The following is a 20774-nucleotide window of genomic DNA, read 5'->3' as shown; positions in this document are numbered from 1 at the left end:
GGCTGGAGATTTCCCCGTTAATACTGAACTGTGACCAATCCATCATTTTAATGGCACGACTGTTTTTATATTAAGTTGCTCCACCGGGTTTGAGCTGTGGCTCCCAGAATTATTGGAATCTGAAAAATGCAGAAGCTCAGAGTCGTCTCAGAATATGAAATGGAGGTGACTGTATTTTAGCTTTTTCTCTCTCCTCACTTCTGGTGGCATTTGTTCTTTATTGTGCCACAGTGTCAATAAATGAGATAAAGTGAGAATGGCTTTAGGTACCAAGAGCTGCATACCGGGAGGATGCTGGTGTCAATGTAACTTTACCTCCGTCTTTTCATTTTCCTTCTTAATTTTACTTGTGATCCAAAATGATCCTGGCTCCTGTCATAATCTATATACAGGGTGCATTTGTGTGACGTCTGCAGTGTTTGTGTCTTCACCCCTTCTGTTTTACTGTGTGTGATTGTAAGGCAAACAAAGTTCAATGCTGAATCACAAGGTCTTTTAGTAGTCAGACCTTTACAAATGAGTAAATTATTTCAAGCATTTGGTTTCAAGCTAACTGACAGAAAAAAGCTTGCTAGTACAAATACACTTTGTAGTTTAAAACAATGTAATCTAAACTCATCTCCATGACACTAAACGTCTGTTATAGCTCTGCTTCATTTCAATAAGGGGCCTTGTATTTTCAGCTGTTTTGGCCTGTGTCAAGATGTATCTTTATCTGGATTGGGTTGCATATAGTCTAATGGAAAGCTGAAAATCAATGTAATAGGAAATTACAGGATGTGGTAGCAAAGAGAGAGGGTAACCGTTTCAGGGAGATTACACTCTTGGTAACACGATGGCCATCTCTTCCACTTACGTCAGCTGCTTTCGGTGTTGATTAAAAAAAAAAAGTGGGGGAAAAACGCTTTAAAAATAGAAAAAGCAGAATGAAAAATCACCCTGCAGTCTCGTATAGCTGAAAAGCAGAACCATTGTCATGAATAACCGAGCTAAACTTCAAAATTGTAGTCTGTAATAAAGGGAAATCATGCATTAACAGACCCATATGTCTTTTAAATTACATTAAACCTAAAATGAATCAATCATGGGCAAGTATTGCGTGCGTGTGCCCATTGTGAATAAGTATGCGGATTAACCTGAAGTAATGTTCCCTCGTTCAGATCGGGAACTCTCTTGGCAGAGCATTAGCACCGAAGCTGAGGCACCGCAGATGATGATATTTCGGGACTTCGCTTGTACTTTAATAAACCCAGTTCTTTGGGGAAGTCTGGCATGCTTTATCACAGGGGAAACAGACCTAATGAGTGCTAATGAGCACCAAGAGCTGAAGCTCGGCCGGCTCTTGTGGCCCTCGATGAGGGAAGACACTGTACTGCACTGTGATTGGTGGAGTGGTTGGAGTCATGTGATTGAACAGTCATCGGGTTTAGGTTGGGAATTTAATGCTACATTAATGTTGTATGTCTGCTAACAGGGATGAAGGTGGAAAAAGTGTTAGTCCTGACAGGTTTTCATGGTCTGTGATGCCTTTCTTATATTTTTTGTACTCTTCCTTACTGGTGCTTACCACATTCAAAGGCCAACTATCTTAACATCTCCTTTACACAAGTGCTCAATTCCTATCTTTGTTCTTCATCTTACCAGCAATCCTCTCACAGTTAAATTGCATAGTATCCCATTTGCGTTATCATTCCATTTATTTTTGTGTGCATCGCCAATTCGTTTTATTAAATTTGAAATCAAATCACAATGCTGCATCCTGTATTTTAAAGCAGTGGGTTGAATGATCATAATCCGTCTCGTAGTTTGTAATAAATATTGGCCATTACATATATTAGTTTAACCGACCAAGCGAGCAAGGATTTCTGTGGATACGTCAGCTACAGGGATGTTCATAATTCATGACATTTCACCCCAAAATAAATCACACTCCCTGAGGATATATACGTATTGTACACAAGATGGCCATTTTCCAAAGCCCTTTCTCTTTTAATACCTTTGATTGAACTAGTACGTTTTTTTAACAAGCTGTAAGATCTGTAACGAGATGAATTATGTTTTCCATACCGATATTCGTGATAATTTACAAGTCTGTTCTCGTGCTTTGCCCGTTTTCTCAATTTATGACCCTGTTTTCTCCTGCAGTTTGTTACTGATTTCATTTGCATTAATTACAAAATACACTGGCTGTGCTGGCCTGAAAAAGCACGCTGTGTTCAAGGCCTGAATTGAAAAGCTCCGGTAATATCTTTATTACAAAATGCAAATGCAATCTTTCCGAACAGAGGTCTACCACTGTGGAGAGATCTGTATCAGGCCCCAAGTCTCTCTTGCTGTGCCTAGATACAGATCAGAGGGTTTAATGAGTTTGGAGGGTTAGGCTGAATGCAAGACGGACCTGGTGTGAATAGAAATTGTGTTTACATTAAGTATTTTCATTACTATTTGTGTAAGACACTTCTTGGCATATAATCTGACTCCACATTAATATATTGTATTGAATTCATTTTCGAGAACCATTGGATACTCTTGTGCATGTTTCATTGATGGACTATAATGGACCGTTGAAACTACAACACTTTTTAGAACGCAGTGTCTTGTACCCGAGAGAATTTGAGTTGTAAATGTAACCTGTTGTATTTTGAAATAAAGGTACAAGCCAAATAAAATCTGAAGAGACCATTCCAGCCTTTTGTCTTTTGCGGACGGATCTTCCAAAATATCTTGGCACTGAAATGACTTTGGCTTGGGATGGTCTTCTCCAGTTAATGTGTTAATTTCCTCCTCTGGGCTTGGTGAGGTTTGGGGAGAACCCCCTGCACACTTGTGCTGACTGACGGGATTACAGTAGACTACACCGTGCCAGCAGCCGGCGGTGGCTGGATGCAATAGTCTAAATTGATCGCGTCAGAAGTGACAGCTGCTCGAGAAGTGATCGCAGTGAGAGTGGGAGTGTTTTAAAGCAGGAAAGTGGAGTGGATTGCTTGTGGAAAAACCACCTGGAATGTTCTCTCTCCCCGGTGCAAGTGACTGTGTAATAACCTTCGTCGATGTTTAGAAAATCATATGCACGTTTATTTTCACATTTATTTTAGGCTGCTTGCAATATCGGGCTCATTTTTGACATCGGGGAAAATAGTCTGCCAGGCAATAGAATAAGTTTAGGCTTCAGGATGTGTTTTTTGTCTTCTGGGTAATAAGATAATCATGACAGAGATAGTGGGCACTGAGGAATAGCCCTGGCAATACGAGAGGGAAGTTAATGAACCTGATTTACAGTGTGGGGTTGACCTAATATGGCATAGCTTCGGTGAAACTTTGAGTATAAAGTATAATGTTCGGTCCCTGTGGAAAAATAATCGCAGCTTTTTCAAAGGATCTGCAAAGTAAACATTTGTTTCCTGTTACTCTTGTCTCGCACGTTTAGTCGTCTCCTTGTCCTTGAGCAATTTGATTTTGAGTTGGGTGGTGGGCAGTCTGTTTTTGTCTAACTTTTTTTTTTTGTTCTTTTTTATAATTAGATTTTTTAAGAGCTATTTTTAAGTAAGTGGATTGCTCTACAGAAAACTGCAGTGTTTTTTTTCCACTCTGTTCAGATGTGCCCCCAGAGCAGTCTGTGATGTATCAGAGCAGAATATTTAACTGGCTTCCTACGCTTTCATGTCGCAGGCGCATCTCCAGTGCGTTGAGTTCTGTCCCCCATTTATCTCTGCTTCTTATGGAGGACGATTCTAGGATTTTGTTCCTGATAACCAAATCAAATCATCTGTGCTGTATTTCTCCCCGTTGAGCACTTGTGCCATCGTGAGATCGAGATATGAAATGGCCAGGCCTCTCGTGTTGGCCAGTTATTAGATAGTTGCTCAGTAGGAGTACAGATGAAGATGCTAATCAGATTCCTGAATATTACAATCCCAGGAATAATCATCGAGCTAGCCTGAAATGTGGAAAAGAAAACCACCATGTGAAAAGACAAAGGAAGTATTTTGACGAACATCCAAAACAAAATGAAATGTAACCCGAATGGTGGTGCAAATGATAAACCTGGCAAAACCGTGCCTTTAGAAATAAACGTGATGAGATTGTGCAATGCTGGCTCTTGTCATGCGTGTCGGCGGCGATCCGTTCAGCACGAACCCGCATGGGACTGAAACAATGACTTTCTTGTAGCGTTTGACTCTTTTATGTTTATGCCAGTTATGTAGTTAATACTGTTTCATATTTAAACGTGGGGTTGTACATCCTCTTTTATAGGGCTGTGGGAGTCCAAGAATAACCCGATCAGTGGTCCATAACGCAGGGGAGAATCATAATTCATGAGAGACGGCGTTTGTAGATGAACTTTGTGTGGAGACGGGGAGATGGTAAACGATATTGCAGCTGAGCCAGCATATTCCCGGGAACGAAACATCCAGGCATTGCACTACATAGTCACTTTGTGGATTAAGTATTTTTAAATTATGATTTTGTACAAAAGCTGTAGAGCTGTTTCTATTATTTTGTGAATGTGAAGCAGTCTTCTTAATGGGATTGGGGGAGAAAAAAAGGTTATTTATGACTGGAAACTGTTCTGTATGGTATAACGGTTACTGGAAACGGTTGTGTATGACAGAGAAAGTTAGCAAGATTTTTTGATGTGCAGTTTAATTTCACAGGAATGTTTCTGTTGCTAGACACGTTTCTCCTCTGGCACTGTGAGTCTCTGTACGTTTGGACGCAGTGCAATGAGAGAGCTTAACATATTTGCACTTGCGTACCTTTAAAGGATGTGAGAAGTATTTTATTTATCTTGCGTGATAAAGATTTCAACCATGAGGTGTATATGATTTGAATATCTTTTGGATTCTAACCAAAGGGTTTCAGGAACTGGCAGTCAATGCTTGATCGAAATATCGCAATGATGTGTAGTAGGGCCTTGTCAAAGTGTTCACTGGCATCTTAAAGTATCATGAAAGAATCGTGGGAAGTCACTTTGTGGAGGTTGTCAGTTTTTCCCCGTTGGTTCACGTCCTCTCATTCTGGCTGCAGATTACCGCCCATGGGTGTGTCGGACTTTTACAGTTTATATGTCAGCACTTTATTTCCTATTATTGTTTAATTTGTAACATTTTTCATACAGATGTTTTATTTTTCCTCAGCGAGAACAATGTCCACGGAATACAGTCATAGATTATTTTAAATACAGACCTTTCCATTGGTAATGCCTTGATGCTGACAGAAGTTGAACTTGTGAACACAGCTCTCAGGGCAGGGTCCGTTGTGCCCCTAAATAATTCTTTATTGTGTTATTTTTAGGGGTTAAACCTACTTATTTGCAGTGCAGTTGTTAGTTGATCCTAAGCTGTGGTTGAAATCCGCTTGTTGCCTGAACTGTGTGTGTGTTTTGGGGTGGAGGAGTAAGGTGAGTTTTCAATGGCATTGTTAAATGAAACAATATCTCTGTAATAAAGTCCTTCTGTGACCAAACCAAGCAGAATAGCTTTCAATAATATAACACTCTTCCAGGACTCGTGCAAGATTACATGACTACGAGATTACATGGTTACAAGATTTTAGGTGTGTGTTAAAGGACAGTGTATTTGATGCATATTTATTTAAATTGGGAATTAACATAACAATGGCAGTTGGTGGCCTTGATTTCAGTTTTGCAGTGGAAGGGTCTGGACTGGAGCGAAGCAGTAAATATGGTCTGGCTTGCATGGAGGAGAGCGTGGGCCCTGCTGAGCTGCTGGCTGTCAGGATCTGGCTCTGTTTCGCAGTGAATATCTGTCTGTTCCCGGAGTGATGAGAGTAGCCCCGTCTCATCACTGTTTCACAGCCGCCCGGGGAGGGCAGGGCGGGGTGCTGTAATATTCTGGTGTCTCGGGGGGCTGGTGGTGTGAGTGATGGTCGGGAGGAAGGCGCACCTGAAGGTGTCTGAAAGCTGTTTCCTCTCGCTGGAAACTCTCAGGATGTGATTTATGGCACGCGCTCTCCTCTGCCATCGCCAAACATGGAGTTCTTGTCAACACACTGGGACATCCTTATGGAAGTTCAAGCCTTGCTGATGTAGCGTTCTTAAAAATAACCAATTAATGGCATCACAAGGGCAACGAGGGTCTGCCTCTAACGAAGCAAGGAAAAATAAAAACCTACATCAGACTGTGTAAGAAATTAATATTTCCTAGTCTGTGCAATTAAATGATCTCCTACGTTCGTAGTATGTTACGCAGTGGCTCTGTATTAAAGGTGTTGTTTAAGTAGGAAATACACAGAAAACTACTTATTCTTGCACAGCACGGAGCCTAGAGGACATCATGAGACGATGCCTACCAAAACATAATTGCACTGTGGCTTTGTAGCAACGGAACAAGGAGTCTTTTTTTCCACTCTTAAGGACATAGATTGCTTGATGAGATTCATATGCTTGGATGTTAAATTATGCTGTCTGTTTCTCCAAACATCGGCAACGCGGATGCAAAAAAGTTTCTGAGGTTCTGTCTTCGTGTTTCACATGTTTATGAAGCAGCCGACACTGCAGACAAAAACTCATTCTGCACTAAATCAACTTGTTTCTGTATCAAGGTCACAATCTGCCAGCCTGAAGGTGACATGAAACAGAAACGAGATTTCTATATACCAGGCTGCCTGCTCTCCACGGCTTTTAGTGCCACCAACAAAAACGGCACGGATCTGTACAGTCCTTCTGCGCCGATCGTACATTTCCTCAGCTGGTGACCGTGTTTTGCCTCTGAAAGCAACCAGATCGTCTGAAATTCACTGCGTTTAGGAAAAGATACTGATGCATCAGTGCGTCATCTTTATAGGCTTGTTAAGAGTGTTTCTGCTTGAGCATTTCCGTTTGTTGAAGGGGAGGAAAGAAACGCAACAAGAACAACTCGGATCAAGTGCTGGAAATTGGGATTCTGTATTCTACATGAGTGGTGTGCTGTCGGTGCGTCTGTCGCACTGCTGTGTGTGTGAGCAGGCATCTTCCCAGCCTACATGTGGATTCATGAATCTGCAGGCTGGTTAGATGGTTGTCATGCATTCAGCTCATATCTACGTCATTCACTTCCTAAAGCTAGATCTTAAAGAAGTGACTTTAGTGACAAGAAATATATGTAGATAAAACGGTCAATACATTAAAAACTGGGGTGTCCGACTCTGTTCATCTAGGCCTACCTAATTGTGGTTTTCTGCAGGATATCTTTTGAGACCGTATAAACTCAAGCCACCAAGGATTGAACGTAGTTGTCCAAGATCAGCAAAACTTAACTGTAATAAATAAGTCTCACAAAGCCAGTTCCTTTAATCTCAGAAGGAGAGAACTTTCTTGCAGAGAATTGACGATTTTTGTATGTGTGCGGGAGAGCTCATTCATTAATTCTGGAAAGGCTGACAGTTCATTAGCAGCAAATGAAATTAACATGTCTTTAATCAGAGAAATTAACTGCTAAGTCTGGCCAAACCATTTGGTCTTCGTAAAGTGAAACTTCTGTATAATAATTCATAAGATCGATGACGCATACATTTTTTAAATTTAATAAATTAAGATAAATTTACTAACTGTGGCTCTACTCTCCCATTTACTTTTGGACTCTGCCTTTAAGATGATCTGTTATTGTCTTCAAGAGGGACGTTTCCCCCGTCTCCTTGAGTAATTGAACTTGCACATCTACTTTATACTTTCCCCAAAGGCTGTGATTACCGCAATCTATGGGCTGAGCTTCACTTAGCATTCTACGATTAAACAAATCAGGGAAACTGTTGCATACATTTCCTTCAATGTCTGTGAAAGGCCTCTCGGAGCTACCCTAACATGCTTGCACTCTGCTTTTCGGTTTTATTCTATAGGCACATGAATAAAGCTTTTCGAGCCTTTGGGATTAGTTTTTTTTTTTTTTTTTTTTTAAGTCTGTAAAGAGAGAGTTGTATAATTAATCCTTTCTTGTCTCGTAAAGTAAATGGGTGCAGCTTTGGTTTTGCAACTGCAGGGGTGGGGCTTGCACAGCAGTTAACCTGAAAAATACAATAAAGGCATCATTTCTAGTGAAGAAAGTGCCCTGGAGATGATAGATAAAGGTATTAAGATCAGTCACTTCTTGTCAGACCACTTTTCCTTCGTGTTACTTGAACGTAATATTCAGGCATTAATCCATAACATTTTCAGTATTGTGCATCAATGGACAGTATGTGTTGCCCTGTGGTAAATTATATTTATATTTAACAGCATCTACAACTTGAGAAGATCTTGTTTCTTCATAGTACTCCATTTTGGGCTGGAAGGGATGAAGAGTTGGGAAGGGCAGGGGACCGTTCTGCCCTCTGTGTTGCTGAGGGGTCTCCTCTCATCAATGTAATGAAAGTGCTGTGGCAGATTGTAGGTTCTCTCCAGAGGCATTATCGGTGGCAGGGCACTAGCCTCAGATTCTCTCTCCAGCAGCTGTTTGTGCTCGACTTTTGACATGGTCCCTGTTGTCTGTGTTTGGTGACTGTTCTAGGGAAGGATAGGAAACGTTCTCAGTGCCGTTTGCTCTGCCAGACCTTCCTCAGAAGGGTTTAAAAAATCGGAGACATCAGCTCACTCCGAGAGGACGTAAAACGGCCACAAACGCTAATTTATGGCCACTTCAATTCTGAGGTTATTCCTCTATAAATCGAAGCCATCCAGAAGAGGCTGATGTTTAAACCAGAGCTCACTTTAATGTTTTTTTTTTTTTACTTTTTATGTCTCTTAAAATGATAGATTGTATTAATAGTCGCATTAGGAGTACTTAAAAATAAATATATATGTATACTCATTTAAGACATCCTTCAAGACATTTTTTTGAAGCTAAGCTAAGCTTCCGCACTTGGACATTGTCAGTGTTTATATATATATATATATATATATATATATATATATATATATATATAAAAATACAACAAAGGACACCAGGCTGCCATTAATTTCATTTTTTTTTAAGTTTTCAAGAGTTTAATGGCATTGTTTTCCGAAACAAAAACCAGGTCATCTTATTGGGACTTCCTTGTAAAGCAGATCTCTAGTATCGTATCTGTAAGGCTCATCTCCTTGAAGGTGGCATTTGGTTTCTCGGGAGCCGATTGGCGATGTGTCGAGCGATGCCGAAGTTACGTCACCGCGGATGTGATTTTGGACCGAGCCGAGGAGCATCATAAAACACGGAGAGACATCTGTTTCCGAAATAAAACAGCAGGATTCCTCAGCCTTGGGGACTTCGAAATCTCTAATTTAGCTCCTATTAAACCCAGAGATAGGCCTTTCTGAGTACTTACTGCACAGAGATAAAAGTGAAAAAGTGTTATTGTAGCTGTCACTGCTCGTTAATATTCTATTAGCTGAGCGTGCGTCCTGAGAGACCAGGAAGGAAATCTTGATGTATTCCCTGTGACAGATGAGATTAGTCATTGCCCGAAGTTTCCTGCCCCTTGCCGTCACTCCCGTTCCCATATTTGAAATGTGAAGATTAGGAACTCCGAGGTTAAATGACTAAACCCCAGAAATAATTTTGCGTCACTCTGAAGGACAGCAATATCGAAATAAGTGGAAGGCTAAGGTGCTTGTCTAGAGCATTAACAGGGTTAAAAAGAAACATTTTATTATTAACTCCTAACGTTAGTAAGGCTGCCTCTGGAATCTAATGGCTACATTTACAGCAGAGTATTTTGTTTTTGTTAGAGGTTGACTTAGCTGGTATAACTTTATGCAGCTTTTATTATTGATTGAACTACAGGAAAACCCACATCCTATTACTGCAGGCCACTACATCTCATTTCAGAGCCTCCTCAGTGGACCTAGTCATGGAAGTGTTTATTGGATATGGTGTATGCTTGATTACAAAATGTACCTCAATTAAGAAATGTTCTTTAACCCAGTGATGCATTACACAGAATACAACATGTTCCAGTAAAATAAATACATGGAAATAAAAAGTCACATAAAATCGCCCATAATTCATCAGACATCATTATAATAGAACCTTTATCATCTGTTAAATAAATCCGTATTTATGACTAATGGAGAAAATGCATCATCTGTAACAGACGGTTGTTTTGTTGTCTGTGTGGGCTGACCCTCTGGTGAAAATGCAAATGAAATGCTGATCAGGTTATAACAGATATGACCTAATGTCTAATTTGCTCAATGCTGAATTTTTTATTCTCCACGTACATCTACAGAACCCTAGTGGAAATAAATAAATAAATATATATGGAATACGTACATTTAACAAATCTATAAAGAAATCCAAAGTGACTGTTCCCCCCAAAAAGAATTACTGGCCATGTAATGAAATTTCTTTTCCAAGAGCCGGCTGGTAATGTTTTCTCAGAATAATTTCCTACTTACATCCAACCTTCACAAAATCCTTTTTTTTTTATTGACGTAATTGATTCCCTCTTTCTAGCAGTAAAGTTTATTGGCTGGTGTTACCGAGGATAAAGAAACCTCTTTCTTGGTATGTAGCCTACCTATTATAAGATAGTTGGGCGCAGCAGTAATGCCGGTGGAGTTCCAGCTCGCCTGGAGAGCCATGGCATTCATATGTGCTTCAAAGTTGACCCAATTGGCACGCTGTTTGAAACCATTATTTCATTAGGAGCTTTTGGATGCACAAGTGCCCCTCATATTTGGAAAACATTTTAACAGCAGTGCCTTGTAAAGAAGTGATTTTCTTGCGGTGTCAGGAGGTCGGGATCTGAAAGCAAGTCTAGTCTTTGGATTCTGGTGCTGGCTGTACTGTAGGAATCTATATAGATATTGTAACATAAATGTAACCGAATTTTATAGAGGCATGTGTGGGAGTAGTGAATTAAACGTTACTGTTCAATACCAATCCTTAGAGACATCTATACATTCATGTGCAAAGGTGATATAGGTAGGTAATGTGTGTCCGTGTAAATTAATAAATGTGCAAATATATACCATTAACAGCTTTTTTTGGCAGCCATCCATGATCCATGTGGTTGTGGGGGATCTTTGGATAACTTTGGATGGAGTGTCAAGTTTGTCATTATAAATGGTAGCCATTTTAATGCAGTATCACTTGACTGCTTCAGAACAGGATTGGCAAAATACTTTTGGAATTAATATTTATTCTGTAGCTTTGAAATATAGAGTAAATGCAGTGGATTTTAATTGTTTAGCTCTTTCCAGTGAAATGTGTTCACACTGGAACTCAGCCATGGAAAATGTTCTCTTCTTAATTAGATATGTTTGTGTTCCCTCAATGTCCTTTATTTCATCCTTCTGCTGAAGTGAAATTGTTAGTCTTCCATTTGTGTTTATTCTCTTCTTTGTCTGACTGCAAAAACTGCCGTGCTTCCCTGCAGCTGGGCTTCTGCAGAGACCAGTGTGGGGAGGCCATTTTTAATTAAGCTGGAGAAACCATGTTTTAATTAAGGTGCTAAATGACATGATGTGGACTGCCGAGCTAGGCCATTTCATTTACTGTACTTCACTCTCTAAATTCTCGCATCCGTCTTCGACAGAGAATTGTGAGGTCTTGAGACAGAGGTTGCATTTTAATTTTTGCACAGGCCGGTGCTCGAGAGCCCGAGGCACTTGGTATCTTATCCAGTTTAGTTATGATGGATCTGGATTTAACATGGGACCTTGAGAAGCGACAGATCTCCCTTGGGATTAGCTTCTAGGTCAGTTTAATTTTTGCATTATTTACTTCCCTCATTTGGTCAGTCAATGAAATCCATTGTCTCTGGAATCTTAATGATTTATAGAATGGTTTTCATGCTGTTAATTATTTGCCTACTGTTTGGTATTGATTAATCAATACCCAGTTATTTAAAACCTGTTAAAAATAAAAATACCAGAAATTTTCCCCAAATTAGATTTTTAGTCTTACATTTATCTGGATTTTCTTTTCTCAATATGTTCATATTGACCGACTTTAATAAGCACCACCTATAATGCTCCTAATTGTCTTCCTGTATTATTTCAATACATAAATAACTGAGATCTAATTATACAGACTTGTTTCTCGTCATTTAATGAACTTGGTTACAAATGGACCTTTTCTATGCTTTGGTAGAATGTCATTAACTTTCCTTTGTGCATGTACCCTTAATTGTGACTCAAGGACTCGTGTTAACGATGTTTCTTAATGTGCAAGGGCCTAGAAATATATTTAAATGAATACACATTCAAATAAACACTAAGTTCTGCTAATTTTTCTGTGAACAAAATCTGTTGTCATTAATTATTGAATTGCCTGCCTCTGCGAGATGAGAAGGGGGACTCCTCAAACCTATCTGGTAATTATGTCTTTGCCAAATGAAAAATAGAACTGCAATAAAATATTTCCGTTATTACTCACTCATTTGCATGTTTTGTTTATTTATTTTTTAATCTTATGGTGACTGCTTGTCATTCTGCTATATGTGCAGTTGCACACGAGGTGGATATGGTAGCGTTGTAGCTTGGAGAGAAGGGGAACAGGTATGCCTCTCTTTGTGAAACAAACGCTTCATTTCCAGGGACAGGACAGATATGAAATAGCACTGAAATCTTCCAGAGGTAATCCTGTCCAATTAACTCCTCTCCACCCATCTCTGATGCACGATTGGCGTTCGTTCATATCGTTGCGTGTCCTCACACATGGAATTCCCCTGAGGACGTTTGTAGAAATGTTTCCCGTTTCTATGGACATCGTGCCAAAATGTAGAGCAACATGATATGGAGCAATAATTCCCAACATAGGTGGACATTCTTAAGTTTTAGGTTTAAGGTTATCTTAAGTTTTAGTTAAAGCTTAAACATCTTAAGCATCTTGGAGTCATTTTTGTAGAGATTTGACGGAGGTACGGGCTGCCTCGTTTCTCCAGTAAGTTAGTTAAATTGTACTGCATCCCTTGGAAAGTACCAATCCGTGAAAAAATATTGTTCGTATTGTTTGTTTTTTAAATACCCCTCCACATTATTATCATCATCATCTATCTATTATAATATTTGTATACTAAAACTTAAGGACCTAGGCCTTCTATCCCTCCAGATGTGACAGCTTTACTGATTAGATCACCTAATGTAATAAGTCCTAAATTAAGTCATGGTTACGTAAGCTTGGTGTATTCAGCAGTGTCTCCTTTCTTCAGAAACACTGAGTGTCATTCAGTGCACATGCTTTAGGGAAGAAGAGCTTTTTTTAAAATATATACACGTCAAGCAATCTGACGGGCTGTTTTGTTTTTAGACGTGGGGTTTGGTTTGAAAAGATTTCAGACCGCAGATACTAACTTGGAAGTTGAAGGCGCTTTTGTTTTGTTGTGTTTGTTAGTTTTCTTTGCTCGTGAAAAAACGCAGCAGTAACAGCTCTCAACTGGGCACTTAGAGTCTGTATTATTTTATTAAATATCTTGCTTTGTCCTGGCATTGGTTTATTTTCAGCTCCTCAAAGGGAATGTGACATTGCTCCTGTGTGGCGCGGAGTGAACAATGGCTGCTAATTCCTCGGCTCTGGTTACGCGCTGGAATTCAGTGAAAAGGTGAAATATCTCGCCTTACGCTCCAGTCTCGGCGCAGACAGAATAGGTTGTCACTAATTTACCTGCCTCTTATCACTCCGAGCGTGTTCAGGCCATTCCCACGGGCCGTGTGCCAGGAATACGGGGAATACGTTTGTATTTAAAGGACAGGGAATGTGTGAGAGGAGAGAGTGTGTGAACAGCTGCAGAATCGGGTACCGCAAAACCGGTGGAAACCATAAAAGTGCCCGTAGTTCTTTTGTATTTGAATACCGTGGTACAGCCGCTTTGCTTCTGTCCTCCCCTGTAGTTGGACAGTTCCGTGGGTTTGACGAGCGCTGTGAAACCACACCGCGAAGCAGTCCTCGATGCCTGCAGTCTGATGGATTGAGTCTTTGCACGGCCGCTGCGTGTGCAAGCTGCCAGAACTGGCACGCTTAATGTTTGACAAGGATATAGTTGTTTTTTTTTTGTCCACTACATCTTAAAAGTAAGATTTTTATGCAGCACCAGTGCAAATAAACCAATTTCATCAGAGAGATAGAGGGTCTCGTGTAGCTGCCGTCAGGAGGCATATTGCATTTCAGCAGCCCTCCGCCCCACGCTTGCTCAGAGTTTACATGACCAGAACGGCTGAGGCAGCTTTGATGGTCCTTGCCAAACGTATTGGAACAAAACCGGGACCTTATTCCTCTCCGCCCCCTCCCCCTGCATGTTATTTTACCTCCTCGACGATGGGAGATAACGGTCTTCTGTATCACCATTGTCTCGATCCTCGGAAAGAGTTTTGCCACGGTCAGTTTATTCTAAACTTAGCAGTCCCAGGGTCTCCGAGGAAGGCTGGAATACTTGAGGGGGGAATTCCTTCAGATTTAAGTTATTGTGTCTTAAAGGGAAGGCTTTTGTTATTCATCCTAAGTGATAAACAGATGCCAGCAGGGTCTGAAGTAATCGTGTAATGTCTCCTTCCTCTGGCTTCATCCACTTCTTACTGTCCAGCTCATTCTTGTTTGCTTATTCATTTAATGTATTTATATGTGTATCTGTTTGCGGTAGAAGTCAGTTCTTGGCTAGAAGCTGCACTTGTTCTAGAAAGATATTGGTTGGATGCCGTGTCAAATGTTTCGAATCATCCACAGACTGCTGCCGTGAGGGGGAAAAAGCAGAGTTCACACTATCTCAGTTAAATGAGGGGAAGGAAATGTTCAGAAGCCAGTCGTCCCACTGTGTTTATAAGCAGGAAGACCAGCTTCTGCTGCCTGCCCCCGCGGTTTATACAGTCCCTTCTCCTGGGCCCTTTGGACTCCCATTACAGGCCTGGCGTAACCTCATCTCCCTGCCCGCTCTGCTGTTGTACTTGGAAGGGGCTTCAGTAACGAAAGAGGCAGAAGGTTTGGCTTCAGAGGTCCAGCATTATAAATTTTGCAGTGCTTTGATTTGTGCAGTAATTAGTGACATGACTGCGTCGTTGACTGCACTGGGAGGAAACTCTCTGTAAGCTTTTTAGTTTAAGAAAGCATAGTCTGATGGTATAGGGTGTGCACTGGCTTTCCTGACGTTCTCTCTGCTTTGTGGTTCAATGGTTTAGGTTTTAACTACACCCTGGTAGTTGAGTTGGTGATATTTCTACCACTGAATATCATACACACATTTGTTTTCAAACTCAGAAGTGGATGTGTTTTGTCCGAGGGCATCTCCCAATGAGTCACGGTTGCCTCTACAGACATGACCTCAGTCCTATCAGCAGTGATGTGTATTTCCTAGGGAGGGTCTTACAGTTTGAGTGAGTAATGGATTTCCGTTTGCAAACTGTATCACCCCCTGGCATCCACATGCTTGGGAAATGTTACACTTTTACAATGGAATTTTTTCTAGTCAAATAATAACCATAAAATATTCGCTGCAACTCTGGTAAAAAAAAAAAAAAAAAATTGTTTGCTCTTGTTGAAAATAGTTCACTTTTCCATCTCTGGGGATTCCCTTATGCAATCTTTTTTCTCTCTTTTTATCATTGCCGTTTCTTTACTTTTCTGTCAGAACATGTGCTTTAACCACCATCATTGCCGCCAGCTCCGAACCGAACTAAAATGTGAAAAATCTGAAAATCCTAACGCAGCCACACCACCAAGTATTGGACCGACTGAGAGCAGGCTGCAATAATTACATTTAGAATAACTGGAAAAAGGATTATTTTCAAAGTTTAACAGGCTAATTTACCACTGGGTGAAAGAATCCAGACATACTGGTGGTTGTTGTAATCCTGAGGAGAGGGACTGTAAACAATGCCTCTTTTTGTTTTACTGTTGGCAAATTAGGGTGAAACTAATTCATGTGAAATGTGATACTTGGAGGGAAAAATCATTAAAGGCTTTGCAAGAAAACTATCAATATGTTGTAATTTAGGCGCTCGTTGAATAATCGCTGTGAAGTAATACTTATGCATTTTTTTAACTTAATGAAATCTAGTGGGTGGATTTCATTATCTTACACCGTGCCGAGAAATAGTTAGACGGCTAATTATGGTATTTTACTGAACCAGGGAATTCTACCTTCTGGACCCACACACGTTGTGATAATGTATTCATGCTCACTAGACAACCCGTTGTGTTGGTAAATGGTCTTCATACACGATGGCGTGCAGGTGTGTTTGACCTCTCGGCTTTGTGTTTTGTCCTCCTCAGTGTCTGCTGTCCCAGCCCAAGTTCTGGGCCATCGAGGTGACGGCGCTGATCCTGCGCACGAAGCTGGAGAGGGGCAGCTCTCGCCGGGTGGAGAGGGCCATGATGCAGACACAGGTAACCACCCCCCGCCCCACCGTTTTCCTTCCCTGCTCCGTCAGGCAGCCGACCACTAAATCCGTGCCTGTCAGATCCAGTCCTCCAAAGCTGCAATCCATATAAGGGTCTATTTTTAATCACCGACTTCATTTAGACCTGGGAAATAAAGGAATAAATTAGGTTTGGTTCGGTGTGTAATTGTTGCGGTTGATTGATTTACAAACTCGGGTGGCACGGAAAACGGAAAGGCTCTGACCCTCGACTGGATTCGTAGGAAGTGGACAGAGTCAAATTATAACAAAATGAGATGGCAAAAAAACTGAAAAGTAACATGAATAGTTGCTGCAGGGAGGAACCACTAACATGGTTTTAAGTAAGAGCTCAAGTTGATTCTCCATGTATGTGCCACGTGTGTGACTGGGTGATCGACTCTGAAGTGCATGTGGCTCTGCACAGTGTTCCCAAAAGGATATTTGTCTATGTATCGGTTTCCAGATGGGAAGCCGCAGGTTGTTAAAGCTCCTCTTGTTTTGGTTGGTGTGCGCTGCTGGTCCAGAGATAACAGGGAAAGACCGGGCACATCCTGCCCCTGCCCAGACTGGGACTCGGTCTAGACTTGTGAGACTCCCCGTGTCATCCCTGGACTCTTTCACTCCAGGAACAACACGGGGAGTGTGTAGTGTACGTAGGGCAATGTGTGTAGTGTAATGTGACTGTGCTGCAGGTGTTTGCTTTGGTTTTAATAAACTAGGCAAGGCTAGTCTAAGAAGTAGCATTGAGACCGCTTAACTTACTATTATATACAAAATACGTAAGTATAATAATTGGAAAACAAATGTAGCTTATCCACAGTGACACATGGGAATAGGTCTTTAAGAAGCAAAGTAATCAGTGGGCTACAATGTTGAAATCGGGCCAGTCAGTGGAGGAGAAAGTACGGCGCAAGTTGACAGACATCCGTAATCTGAAATAAGGCCGCTTCAGGACTCTGTCAGAGAGATGCATTCTGGGATTGAGTTCTGAGATGGAAGATGTGGTGATTTGCTCCGGCATCATCCCTCACCTGACGTTTATATCCCCCTTAAACAACACAATCACTAAAACCAAAAATGTAATTAAATTGAAGGAGACGGCATCTAAGATGAAAAGGCTTATTCATATAGTACAGAGAGAGAGAGGAAAAAGTTTATTCTCTGGATTTGCTTTAAAATCTCCTCTTTGGATTTGTTGTGACTTCTAATCTCCTTAGCTCGTTATTCTCGTGTGTGGCAGGGGGACTGATCCCTTCACTGTTCCACGACTTTAACAAGTCTGAAATGGGAGCCGTCATGTCCCCGGTGGGACTGCTCGGGTGTGTGTTCGTGTAGCGTGATGTTTTATCTCTTCTTTCCATCTTGATCGGGCCCCTCATTGCTATGAATAAATAGCGGAGTCTAATGGCTCGTCCCCAGGGAACAGGAGATTAAAATAAACTGTGTTTTTTTGTTTTTTTCCCCCTTCATATATATATTTTTTCTTCTCTTGACAGTTAACACCCTTTGCCTTTGTCACGATTTTAGTGTTGTTACAGCACAAAATACCACATGGCGCATTCCAGGGCTAAATTATTGTTTTGAATAGTGCCTGCAACTTATTGTCATGTAACTATCCGACTTGGAGGCCTCGGCTTCTGTTGTGTAAACACTTGTTAATTCTATTGTATGATTTCTAGAATGCATTCGTGCCCCCCCCCCCTACATTTCCAAGTTGCACTTCAGATTTTTCAGCAGCTTTTAGCTCAACTTCATTTGGTGACTCATTCATTTGGTCAATTTAAAGTTATTACTGAAAGGAAAGGGTTTGCAATATTGTGTTATTTTTCCTGTTCATTTTTTGTATTATTCTTTCAGATTTTGTGTGTATCCCTTGTGACACTTTTGCAAACTTTGTGTTTGTGCAGTAAATCTCCTAGTGGACTGTAGGGAGCAAGCACATTTTTCAGATCAGGTTGTGCACATTGTGATCGATGGTTTTAAGAACTGCACATAAAGTTGATCTAAAGAGATGATGGGAGTCAACAATAGTGCAAGTTAATAAAGGTGTCACTGCTAACTTCCTTCACAAGCCCTAATTAACTGAGGAAGGAAAACGAAACACGCGAAAGCGCGTCTGAACACACACACACACACACACACACACACACACACACACTTGTCTCTGAATTGCATAAAGCTACCCAAGCTCATTCATAAATAGGAACAGTAGACAAAGCCTAACAAAAAACAATGGTCTTGGAGTTGGATGTTCAGGTTGACTTGGAAGATTTGGTTGGCATTATAGTTATGTATTTTGTATCTAAAACAATTTAGTGAACAAGCTGGGCTGCACTTTATTTTCTATGCTGCAGTGCCTGATGGGAACTTGTACTTCTGTTGCAGTTCAAATAAGCTTGTGTAAAGATAAGCACACCATCTTCAATAATTAATGGTGATTAGAATTTAGTCTTCAGTCGGTGAAGGCGCTCTGGGAATGGCCATATTTGCAACTTGAAACACCTGCTGTATGACCTGGTTTAGTACCTTGCTTTTGTTGGGTAAAAATCATTCCATAAAGGAATCGCAGTCTTTGCTAAACACAAAGCTTCGGTTAGGAAACAGAAGCACATTTTGTTTTCAACAGCAGAAAGATTAATCAGAAGATGCTCGAGGGAGTCGATGCATCTTGGCCTGCTAATCTCCAAAATGGCTGCCATTTTGAACACTGACTGTTTGTTTTTGTTTTCTGTGGCTCCGACTGACGCCGCACTCTGAATTGAGAAGAGCTGTGCTAGGCTTGTTTCCCTCCTCTTATTTTACATATAATTGCTTTGTCCTGAGTTGACTGAGTCTTTTAATTAAACGTTCGGGGGGTAATTGTCTTCCTGTGCAGGCACCAGATTACTCCAGCTTAATACTGCGCCTCCTCTTTCTGTAATATCACTCGGGTTAATAGCTTCATTTTTCACAAATGTGAAATATTACACTGGGGAAATTATTAATTGTACGATTTTAGAAAGTTCATATTAAAGGCAAATTTTACTTTTGATGAATTTGTCTTGCTTGAGGCCAGGATAGATATGTACATCACATGGTTGAGTAAACAAACTTTAATCAGATTAGATCGTTAAAGCTACTGATCTCTGGATACAATTAACAAGTTGCTTAATGTTTTTAATTAAAACTCTCTTACTCAGCTAAAGCTGTAGCAGTTTTACTATACCTGAAATAACAGTTGTAATATGGTCCATAAAAATAACTTATGGGAGCTTTCCACATTTGATTATAATGCTTTTCTTCATGTTTAACCAACAGAAAAGTTCTTCAAAAAAACGTTAAAAAACCCTTTTAAAAAGCATGAACAAAACTTCTGAGAAAAGTTATAAATAAAATGATGTGCCAGACGTACAGCTTTGTACTCAACAGAAAGAGAAGCACTAAGCAGTATATCTTTTGTGAGTTATAAATAGGTATTTGTGTTCATAAAGGTCACAGACTAATTCAAACTTGGCTGTTATTGTTGATTAATGAAATGTTCTCTTGCACATCCCTATCAGGCGCATGGGTTTTAAAAAGATGTATCCTCTGCTAATGAACTAAACCACACCAGTCCTCACTGTGCCCCTGTCACATCTCTGTTCCTGACTACTGTCCAGTTGTCCAATGAGGCATGAACCTGTGACCTCCATTTTGTGCTCTTGTGCATTTTACCATTTTGCATGATGTACACCAATCAGCCATAACATTATGACCACTGACAGGTGAAGTGAATAACACTGATAATCTCGTTATCATGGCACCTGTCAGTGGGTGGGATATATTAGGCAGCAAGTGAACATTTTGTCCTCAAAGTTGATGTGTTAGAAGCAGGAGAAATGGGCAGCGTAAGGATCTGAGCGACTTTGACAAGGGCCAAATTGTGATGGCTAGACGACTGGGTCAGAGCATCTCCAGAACTGCAGCTCTTGTGGGGTGTTCCCGGTCTGCAGTGGTCAGTACCTATCAAAAGTGGTCCAAGGAAGGAAAAGTGGTGAACCGGCGACAGGGTCATGGGCGGCCAAGGCTCATTGATGCACGTGGGGAGCGAAGGCTGGCCCGTGTGGTCGATCCAACAGACGAGCTACTGTAGCTCAAATTGCTGATAAAGTGAATGCTGGTTCTGATAGAAAGGTGTCAGAACACACAGTGCATCGCAGTTTGTTGTGTATGGGGCTGCGTAGCCGCAGACCAGTCAGGGTGCCCATGCTGACCCCTGTCCACTGCCGAAAGCGCCTACAATGGGCACGTGAGCATCAGAACTGAACCATGGAGCAATGGAAGAAGGTGGCCTGGTCTGATGAATCACGAGTTCAAGGTGTTGACTTGGTCTCCAAATTTTTGGAATAATCTTGTTTTAACATTTTAGAAGCTTAAAATGTATGTGCACTGTCAGTCTGCACCGATTTCTGTACCCTCTCCTCGTGTGCAGTATTTCAGCATTGGGTATACTTTAACTAAAAGGGAA

The 20774-nt window shown here is 40.9% G+C and overlaps 1 protein-coding gene across 1 annotated transcript in view; it reads left to right on the top strand.

Moving 5' to 3' along the window:
* The window catches only part of ttc27 (tetratricopeptide repeat domain 27), a 58203-nt gene that overhangs the window by 19692 nt on the left and 17737 nt on the right, over nt 1-20774 (top strand). The window contains exon 10 of the mRNA XM_066696650.1: nt 16161-16274. Coding sequence (XP_066552747.1) covers nt 16161-16274 — 114 coding nt within the window. The remainder of the gene's footprint in view (nt 1-16160; nt 16275-20774) is intronic.

Source organism: Amia ocellicauda, chromosome 23 (assembly GCF_036373705.1).
Source record: "Amia ocellicauda isolate fAmiCal2 chromosome 23, fAmiCal2.hap1, whole genome shotgun sequence".
Classification (NCBI taxonomy): domain Eukaryota; kingdom Metazoa; phylum Chordata; class Actinopteri; order Amiiformes; family Amiidae; genus Amia; species Amia ocellicauda.
Note: the sequence above shows the minus strand (reverse complement) of the source record. Positions and strands in the feature narration are given on the sequence as shown.